The sequence below is a fragment of the Octodon degus genome, unplaced genomic scaffold (assembly GCF_000260255.1).
Source record: "Octodon degus isolate 3935 unplaced genomic scaffold, OctDeg1.0 scaffold00048, whole genome shotgun sequence".
Taxonomy (NCBI): domain Eukaryota; kingdom Metazoa; phylum Chordata; class Mammalia; order Rodentia; family Octodontidae; genus Octodon; species Octodon degus.
In genome coordinates this window covers 10866692-10877133 of record NW_004524624.1, presented here as the reverse complement: position 1 = coordinate 10877133, position 10442 = coordinate 10866692, and the positions used below count along the sequence as shown (strand labels likewise).

The 10442-nt window shown below is 46.2% G+C and overlaps 1 protein-coding gene across 1 annotated transcript in view; it reads left to right on the top strand.

Annotated features, from left to right (window-relative positions):
- Tars2 (threonyl-tRNA synthetase 2, mitochondrial) overlaps positions 1-10442 on the top strand; it is a 19124-nt gene that overhangs the window by 2120 nt on the left and 6562 nt on the right. The window contains exons 4-13 of the mRNA XM_004632394.2: positions 161-285; positions 1104-1221; positions 1344-1408; positions 1945-2023; positions 4396-4542; positions 4719-4817; positions 5381-5598; positions 6243-6405; positions 6621-6758; positions 6938-7015. Of these exons, the coding sequence (XP_004632451.1) occupies positions 161-285; positions 1104-1221; positions 1344-1408; positions 1945-2023; positions 4396-4542; positions 4719-4817; positions 5381-5598; positions 6243-6405; positions 6621-6758; positions 6938-7015 (1230 nt within the window). The remainder of the gene's footprint in view (positions 1-160; positions 286-1103; positions 1222-1343; positions 1409-1944; positions 2024-4395; positions 4543-4718; positions 4818-5380; positions 5599-6242; positions 6406-6620; positions 6759-6937; positions 7016-10442) is intronic.

Sequence of the window (10442 nt, the reverse complement as noted above, 5' to 3'; positions counted from 1 at the left end):
TATTGCTACTACTATTTAATGGTCCTTCTCAAAGCCTAGTTTCTCTATTTTATAGTAATTATTCTTAGAAAAATCAATGGTTTTCCTACCAGTGTCTGAGGAAAAGGATCAGATCTAAGAGTTAAGAGTTTGTGAATTCACAGTTTTCTTACAAATTCAGGTGTTCTGGCACTCGAGCGCCCACATCCTAGGGGCAGCAGCTGAACAATTCTTGGGTGCTGTTCTCTGCCGAGGTCCGAGTACAGAGCGTGGCTTTTACCATGATTTCTTCCTGGAAAAGGAGCGGTGAGTAGCGTGTCAAGAAATAAGGAGAATTTATTCTGGGACAGCTTCTGAGGAGAAGGTTCTCTAGGCATCTCTGTGACACTGGTACAAGCTCTCTATGAGGTCATGTCCCTCTTCTAACTCTGCTTAAAATTCACCTTTAGTTTTCATAAATTTTCAGATCTTACTTCATCCATTCATTACTCTTGTTCTAATTTTGTCCATCCAGATTTCGGCACTCAGCTTTTAACTTCATGCATATCCCAGGCCTGGTGGCGGACACCTGTAATCTCATCGCTCAGGAGGCTGAGGAGGGGGATTGCCATGAATTTGAAGCCAGCCTGGGCTACATTGTGTTTTCTTTTTTCTTTTTAACAGAACTGGAGATTGAATACATTGTATTTTTAAGGCTAATTTAAGACTGTATCTCAAAAGAAAAACAACAAAAAAACTTGCCTAGAGTTTTCTTCCAGCTATAAAATTAGGGGGCCTCCCCTTAGCTCAGGTGTCCTGAGTGCCCCTGCCCCCCCCAAAAAAACTTCTGCCAGCTATAAAATTATACATTAGGCTGGAGATACAGCTCCGTGCTGAAGTACTTGCCTAGCCTTGCAAACCTAGGAGTTGATCCCCAATAGTGCATATATACAGATCTCTTCTTGATTCATGTTTTCCTGGATTTATCGGTCTCTGCCAATACTTGTGCATTATTTTTCTTGGAGCATAAGAGTTTACTCTTTAGCCAACTGGTGTGCTATCCGGTGATACTTCTTTCTTTCTTTCTTTTTTTTTCTAATGATACTTCTTGGAGAAGGTAAACCAACAACTCTTGCTCTTTGCAGGACAGTCCAGGGCTCAGAGTTACCTATTTTGGAGCAGATTTGCCAGAGGATTGCAGCTGATGCACATCCCTTCCGCAGGCTTGAAGCTTCCCGAGATCAGCTGCGCCAGCTCTTTAAGGTTGGTCTCAGTGCAGTTTTAGGAGGAAGATGGAGCGTTGAGGGTGGGGCAGCTCTCTTTGCCAGAACATTTGAATGGGAATAAAAACTTGGCTTTCCTCTTGTCACCCCCTTTTCTTCCAGGATAACCCCTTTAAGCTTCGTCTGATTGAGGAGAAGGTGACAGGCTCAACAGCAACAGTGTATGGGTGAGCTCTGTCAGAGTGAAGAAGGAGGGCGGGGCGGGGCAGCAGTGGAAAGCCTTGGAAGCCATAAGGGCAGAGAAGTGGACAGTAATCTCTGTTACTCCTAGAAAAGAAATGAATCGGTTTTTATCTAGCATCAGTTTCTCTGTCTGTGAACAGTTCCTTCCCTTTTGCTTCCTCCTCCTGTCAGCTAAAGACTGTGAAAGAGAAAATGAATCAGGCATGGTACTGCACACGCCTGTAATCTCAGTACTTGGGAGGCTGAGGCAGGAAGATGGCTGTGAGCCTGAGGCTAGTCTGAGCCACATAAACAAGCTCAATGCCATCCTGCGCTGCATAGCAAGACTTTGTCTCAAAAAAAGAAAAGAAAAGAAAATGAGGGGGCTGGGGAGATGGCTCAGTAAAATAAGAGTTTGGCTGGCAAGTGCAAGGACATGAGTTCAATCCCCGGTTCCGGAAAAAAAAAAAAAGAAAGAAAAGAAAATGAGCCCTAGGGACAGTGGTCTAGAAACTACTGACTGGCCTCTGCTCTCCCCCAGGTGTGGCACGTCAGTTGACCTTTGCCGGGGGCCCCACCTTCGGCACACTGGACAGATTGGAGTGCTGAAGCTGCTCACGGTCAGTTGGGAGGTTATCCTTAGGGTGAGGCTTCTGTTTTCACAGGAGCAAGCAGGAGGATTGGAAGGCTGGCCTCTCCCAGACCTTTCTCTGCTGGCATGATAAAGAAGGAATCCAGAAGGAGAAGATATTGGTCCCCACACTCTAGAATCTCTCGTTTTGATGACAGATACTGGATACCCTGCCAGAGCCCAGATGTCAGTTGTTTGTTTGTTGATTTGTTTTTGTGATGCTGAGGGGCAAACACAGGGCCTTGTGCATGCAAGGATATAATTTTACCACTTAGCCACATCCCTGGCCCCCAGAAGCCATTTTCAGGCTTTATTTATTTATTTATTTATTTTTGCGGAACCAGGGATTGAACTCAGGCCCTTGCGCTTGCCAAGGAAGCGCTTATTCCACTGAGCCATCTCCCTGGCCCCAGAAGCCATTTTAAATTCCCTAGTCTGATATAAATGTTAAAAGAGATATAGCCATAAGGAGAAAACAAAACAGAAAATAACAGGCAACAGTGGAGTGGGGGGCTGGAGAGATGGCTCAGTGGTCTAAAGCACCTACTTGGAACAAGGTTGGCAAAGCACAGGGACCGCGGTTCGATCCCCCAGCACCACATGCCAGCCAGCTGCGCCCCCTGGTGGGCTGAGCTGCCCCCCACCACACAATAAATAAATGTTAAAAAAAAAAAAAAAAGCTTTAAAAACAGTGGAGTGGCACACACCTGTGATCCCAGTAGGGGAAGGCTGAGGCAGAAAGATCACAAGTTGGAGCCTACCCTGTACAAGAAAAGGTTGTAATTTAGTGCAAGGGCCCTGAGTTTGGATCCTTTGTACCACCACCCACCCCCACCTGAAATGAAGGGGGAGAAACATGAAACCTGTGTGTGAGTGGTCTAGGCAGCAATATACAGGGAGGGGAGACGGGGCTGCAGAGGGAGGTGAAGAGTGCTGTTCAACAGGCACAGAGAGAAAGTTCTATGTGAAATGCACATCTTTTGTAAAAATATTGCTCTTCTTTCCCCCAGTAAATATATTCTGTTCTTGAAAAAGAAAGTACTGCTTTTAACAAAGAGAGCTGCTAGACAGGGTGGGAGCAGCGAACAAAGGAATAGGTAGATTTGTAGAACAACAAGCCATAAGCTGAAAACTTAGCTCTCTGCATTAGTCTCAGTGTGCCACCAGAGAGGTGTGTGACTTTGGCTGACCTCCTTATATATTGTCTTCATCTATAAAACAGTTCCTGTACTACCAGTAAATCCATGTCATAGACACAATGAAGTCAGAAGAAAGTGCTATAAAATGTAGGTTCTTACTGGGTGTGGTGGCACATGCCTATTATGACAGTACTTGGAAGGCTGAGGCAGCAGGATTACAAGTTTAAGAACAACTTGGGCTATAAAATAAGTTTAATACCAGCCTTAACTACATACCTTATCTCAAAGAAAAAAAAAAAAAAAAAAAAAAGATTTTTTTTTTTTTTTAGTACTATTTTTTTTTAAATTTTATTTATTTGTGTGTGTGTGTGTGTGTGTGTGTGTGTCCAGCTCAGTCCACCAGGGGGCGGGGCGGGCTGGCATGTGGTACTGGGGGATTGAACCGCAGTGGTCGCTGTACTTTGCTAAGCTTGTTCTAAGTAGGTGCTTTAGACCACTGAGCCATCTCACCAGTCCCAGTACTATTTATTGTTAAGGAAAAGAGTTTTATTTTTTTATTTTTTTCTATATTTTAGGGAAGGGTCTAAAGGGTGTTCAGGGTCTCACTCCTAGATTGGACTTGTAGTGATCCACCTGTTTAAAGCCTCCCAAAGAGCTGGAATTACAGGCTAGTGCCACGACTTCCAGTCTCAGTTGCCATCTCAATGTGCCCTGAGGGGCGGGGCCATCAAACCCCCAGCCCCTGCACCTGCTTGCAGGTGCTTTAATCCGCTGAGCTATTTGGCTGGGAAGAGTAAGTTTTAGTATGGAAGGAGGGTTGGCTTTTCTGGGAGTTGTACAGGATTTCATAAGGAGTGGATAAACAGACATCTGCCTGGAGCTTGGTACTGCTCTAAGCAGTCTTTCATGAAAAGAGGAAGGAACTAAGTACAAGGTAATGGTAAAGCAGTGAGAATGGGGAGAGACAGAGGAGGTGAGGGAAGATGAGGCTTGTCTAGAACATATACAGGAATACAGTCTGGCAAACCCAAGGCTGCAAATACATCCAGAGGAAGGATTCTCACCTTTATGGTGGTGGTGGTGGGAAGGGAAGTGACAAGTGGGAGAGGGTGAGACTAGCTTGAGTGGGTGAACCTCTGCCACTTACATCAGAAGACGCTTGAAAGAGTAAGGCACCTTCATGGTCCTTCTCTTTCCTTTGATTGCCTCTGTTTTCCCATAGAACTCCTCGTCCCTGTGGAGATCTCCAGGGAGTCAAGAGATCCTACAGAGAGTGTCAGGGATTTCCTTCCCTACAGCTGAGTTGCTGAGGGAATGGGAAGCACAGAGGGAGGAAGCATTGTCTCGGGACCACAAGCGCATCGGAAAGGTACAGGGTTTGGGAAGAGAGCGGCGGGTTAGTGATGTGGGATAGAGAGACATGGAACCTGAATGCAAGGTTATGAGCAGGTTCAGTGAACAGACTCTGCGGCTCTGTCACTTACATCTTGAAATTTCAGAGTCCCCTGCCCCACCTTAAATTAACAGTTGCCACTCTGTCCCTAGGAACAAGAGCTCTTCTTTTTCCATGAACTGAGCCCTGGGAGCTGCTTCTTCCTACCACGTGGGACCAGAGTGTATAATGCCCTGGTGGCATTTATAAGGGTAAGAGAGACCCAAATCCAGAGGAAAGGAGATGGGAAGGACTATGACCTAGAAGCCAGGATGTTTAAGAAACAAACTGTGGGGCCATCCAAATAGCTCAACAGATTAAAGCACCAGCAAGCAGGCACAGGGGATGGGGGTGTGATCGCCAGGCCTGCCATGCTGGCCCCGCCTCCAGGGTGCACTGAGCCAGCGATTGCGATTGAGCGTGGTGGAGCGCACCTATAATCCCAGCTCTTGGGAGGCTGTAAACAGGCGGATCACAACAAGTCCGATCTAGTAGTGAGATCCTGAACGTTCTGTAGGCCCTTCCCTAAAATACAAAAAAAAAAAAAAAAAAAAAACCATCAAAAACAAAAACTGAACTGTAAGGTGCTGGTGATCTGTAGTGAGGTACTGTAGTTGTGTTGTGTGGCATCAGTGAGGGAGCAGGAACAGGACACGTAATAGCTTGTGGCTGAGGTCAGCACAGCCTGAGAGCCTAGGAAAATCAGTCAGCTGCCTTCCTGCCATTTATCCTTCCAGTGACACTAAGCTAACCTTCCGTGTCTTGCCTTCTCCAGGCTGAGTATGCCCGCCGTGGTTTTTCAGAGGTGAAAACCCCCACGCTATTTTCTGTGAAACTGTGGGAACAGTCGGGGCACTGGGAGCACTACAGGGAAGACATATTTACCCTGCAGCCCAAGGGCTCTGATGGGCCCACCAGCTCCCAGAGTGACCACCCTGCCAAGCATCACACAGGGACCCTTGCCCTCAAGCCCATGAATTGCCCAGCACACTGGTGAGCTGTGAAACAGAACAAGTAGGTCCTCGTGGGGCTACAAAACAGGTTGGAAAGACTAGTACAACATCTAATTTGAATCTTGAATCTGCCCTCTTACCAACCTGGTGGGTTTGGGGAAATCATTCTTCCTCCTGGGTCGCAAGTCTCCTTCCAAGTAACATCAAGCTAAGTGTGGTAGCACATGGAGGCTGACACAGGAGGCTCACCATGAGTACCAGGCCAGCCTGAACTACATAGCGAGAAGACCCTGTCTCAAAAAAATAAAAAGTAAAATTAATTAATTAATTTATTTATTTATTTATTTATTTATTTTTGGTGGAACTGGGGATTGAACTCAGGCCCTTGCACTTGCCAGGGAAGCACTTATTCCACTGAGCCATCTCCCTAGCCAAAAAAAGTAAAATTTAAAAAAAGTAGCATCAAGGCTCAATGACAGTCACAGAACAGGGGCATAGTGAGTGGCAGTTGTTCCTGTGTGTGACTGATAAATTGGCTTTTGATCCAGGCTGGCTTAGACTGTGCTAGGGGCTTGGTGGGTAGAGAGAATGTAGCTGGAGGTACAGAGAATACACCGAGCTAGGGGAGCAGTCACAGGGGTTGGCTCACCCTATGGCCCTGACCCCTTCTCATCTCAACCTCAGCCTGATGTTCGCCCACCGGCCCAGATCCTGGCGGGAGCTGCCTCTGCGACTCGCAGACTTTGGAGCCCTGCACCGAGCTGAGGCCTCTGGCAGCCTGGGGGGACTGACGCGGCTTTGGCGCTTCCAGCAAGATGACGCTCACATCTTCTGTGCTCCAGATCAGGTGACCCTTATTGGCTCCATCAGCACATCTCGTGACCCACCTTTACTTCTCTTAACCTCCAAATCTCTGTGATCTTCAGTTGCCTCGTATGTCTAATACAGTTCCCCTCTGCCTGGAGCTGTCTTCCACTTTTCCTGTTTTTGCTCTTACTTCCCCCAAACCACTGTTATCCCAGGTCTCTAGCTGACACACACACCCTCATTTCCTGCCCCCAGCTGCAAGCAGAGATCGGGGGCTGCCTTGATTTCCTCCGCTCTGTCTATGCTGTGCTTGGCTTCTCCTTCCACCTGTCACTGTCTACAAGGCCATCTGGCTTCCTGGGAGAGCCTCACCTTTGGGACCATGCTGAGCAGGTAAGCAGGCTGGAGGGAAGCAGAGATAAACCACCCTGCAGTATGGTTGGGAGTGATAACCAGGATCCTCCCATGGAGGATGCTGGGCGTCGTTGGCGGGCATAGATGAGAGATGTTGCTCAGGCAGTCCCGAGTGACTTGTTCCCCTCTTGTTCTCTCTTGTCTCATTCCCTCCAAAGGTCCTTCAACAGACCTTAGAGGAGTCTGGAGAACCCTGGGACCTCAAACTTGGAGATGGTGCCTTCTATGGGCCTAAGGTAAGCTGAGGAGTCTGCTTATGGCATTTATTCATATTTTGGTTTTGGAGGGGTTTTTTTGAGACGAGGTCTTGAATATAGTTAGGCTGGCCTTAAACTCACTTATGTCGCCCAAGCTGGCCTCAGACTCAAAACAATCCTGCCTCAGCCTCCCAAGTGCTGGGATTACAGGTGTGTATGTGCCACCATGCCCAGTCATTTATTTGTTTCATTTAATAAGACTTATTAGAATATAGAGAAAAATGTTACATTCTCTGTTGCCGTGGAATTTGTAACCATGCAAAATCTATAGATTGTAAATAGGTCGTGTCAGCGCTACATTAATTTTTTTGTGTTTTTATTTTTTTTTTTTTATTTTTATTTTTTTTCTTTGTGGAACTGGGGATTGAACTCAGGCCCTTGCGCTTGCCAGGAAGCGCTTTTTCCACTAAGCCATCTCCCCGGCTGCTATGCTACATTAAGTATTGAGGGAGTACAAAGATTTAGATTGCTTGGGACACAGGAAGGGTGAAAGGCTTTCTACAGGAGTCACTCCCGAGCTGGGCATGGTAATTCCAGCTCTGGGGAGGTAGAGGCAGTAGGATCACCATGAGTTCAACATTAGCCTGGGCTACATAGTGAGTTCAAGGCCATCTTGGAATATACCAAGACCCTGTGTTTAAAAAACGCAATAAAAAACAAGCCCTAGGGCTAGGGGAGATAGCTCAGTAGAATAAGCGCTTGCCTGGCAAGTGCAGGGTCCTGAGTTCAATCCCTGGTACCACAAAAAGAAATTCCTATGCAATCCAAACTGTCATTATTGCCCCAAGTAAAGGGCTGTTTCAGGAAGGAAGAGTGTAAGATGAGCCTGTAGGTAGGAGTGAAAACTGACAAGGTAACTTAGATGAAGTGAGAGAAGTGGATGGTGAGGGCTGGGGAGAGAGCTCAATGGCATAAGCACTAGCCTGGCAAATGCAAGGTCCTGAGTTCAATTCCCAGTACCAAAAAAACAAACAAAAAAAAAGAAGTAGAGGATCAGTGGTGGGTAGCCAGACATGGTGACACACATCTACAGTTTCAGCACCGTGGAAAGCAGAGGCAGGAGGATCCAAGTTGAAGCCCAGCCTAGGCAGTTTAGCTACTGAGTGGGTACAGAAAGGGAAAGGACTAATGAGTGTCTGCTAGATTCAGTAAAAAGGCTGTTAGGAGTCCAGTGTAGTGACTCACACTTGTAATCTAAGCTACTCCAGAGGCTGAGGTAGGAGGATCACTTAAATACAAGAGTTTGAAGCCAGCCTAGGTAAAACAGCAATACCCTGTCTCCAAAAACAAAAAACAAAACAAAACAAAAAAAAGAGAAGGGGGTGGGGAGATGGCTCAGTGGAATAAGCGCTTCCCTGGCAAATGCAAGGGCCTGAGTTCAATCCCCAGTTCCACCAAAAAACAAAAAAAAATGAGGGACCTCTTTCCCATCTTGCAAGATGGCAGGTGAAAAAACTGAGAAGCCAGACACTAAGGAGAGGAAACCCAAATCCTAGAAGGCTGCTGCCAGTGGCACTGGTAAAAAGGGTAAGGTGAAGGCAAAAAAATCCAAGAAGGGGCAGCCCCCCTGCAGCCAAAATCCTGTCCTGGTTAGAGGAATTGGTAGATACTCTCGATCTGCTATGTATTCCAGAAAGGCTTTGTACAAGAGAAAGTACACAGCTGCTAAATCAAAGGTTGAGAAGAAAAGGGAGAAAGTTCTTGCTACAATCACAAAACCAGCCGGTGGGGACAAGAATGAGGTACATGGTGCCAGGGAGATAGCTTAGTAGAATAAGCACTTGCCTGGCAAGTACAGGGTCCTGAGTTCAATCCCCGGTACTGCAAAAAAAAAAAAAAAAAAAAGAAAAGAAAAGGAGGGGCCAAGGAGATAGCTCAGTAGAAAGGGTCTGAGTTCAATCCCTGGTTCCACCAAAAAAAAAAAAAAAAAAGAATGGATGTACCTGAATGGTTAAGCTTCAAAAAATGCCTAGATACTACCCTACTGAAGATGTTCCCCGAAAGCTCTTGAGCCACGGCAAGAAACCCTTCAGTCAGCACATGCGGAAACTTCAAGCTAGCATTATTCCTGGCACCATCTTGATCATCCTAACTGGGTGTCACAGAGGCAAGAGAGTGGTCTTCCTGAAGCAGTTGGCCAGTGGTTTGCTACTTGTGACTGGGCCTCTGAGCCTTAATCATGTTCCTCTACGAAGAACACGCCAGATATTTGTCATTGCCACCTCTACCAAAAGTGTTATCAGCAAAGTGAAAATCCCCAAACACTTCAGTGATGCTTATTTCAAGAAGCAGCAGCTGCAGAAATCCAGACACCAGGAGGGTGAGATCTTTTGTCACCAAGAAAGAGAGATACCAGATTTCAGAGCAGTGCAGGGTGGATCAGAAAGCAGTGAACTCACAAATTTTAGCAAAAATCAAAGCTGTTCCTCAGCTCTGGGGCTACCTGTGGTCCCTGTAGCTCAGTGACAGCATCTGCCCAATGTAGAAAAGGCTCTAGCCGGGCCTGATGGCACACACCAGTAACCCTAGCGCTTGGAGTCTGATGCAGGAGGAAAAGGCCTGGAAAACTAGCTCAGTATGAAGGTTCTGGGTTCAATCCCCAGCACACACACACACACACACACACACACACACACACCCCTTTGTCTTACTAAGAGGAAAAACACTCAAAAAGGCTCAACATTGCACTTAAGGATATAGAGGTAACAGTTGGTGGTAAAGTATATATTATGCAGTGGAGGATTATTGTGCCACAAAGAAAGATATGCTTGAGACATTTCTAGGTAAATAGATGATGTACCTTGAGATTTTTACTTTTTTTTTTTTTTTTTTTTTTTTTTTGTCTTTTTGAGACAGGGTCTGCTATGCAGTGCAGGCTGGCTTTGAGCTCACTTTGTAGCCAAGGCTGATCTCAAACTCCCAGTGATCCTCCTGACTCAGCCTCCTGAATGCTGGAATTATCGGTGTGCACCACTATGCCCAAGTTGAGATCATTCTCTTAAGTGAAATAAATTTGCCACACACATTTAAAATACCACATTGTGCAGGGTACAGTGGCACCTACAATCCCCACTCTCAGGAGGCAGAAGAGGAAGTTCAAGGCCAGCCTAGGATACATAGTGAGTTCAAGGAAAGTCAGAACTGCATAGTGAGACCCTGTCTCAAAAACAAATTTAAATTTAAATTTAAAAAATACCATAAGTACCACATTGTTTCTCTGGCATGAGAAACCAAAAGTGTAAATAAGGACCAAAAATGTATAATAGATACTGGAAAATGAGAAGAAAATGTTCAAATAAGAATAATGGGGGGGCTGGAGAGATGGCTCAGTGGTCTAAAGCACCTACTTGAAACAAGCTTGGCAAAGCACAGGGACCGCGGTTCGATCCCCAGCACCACATGCCAG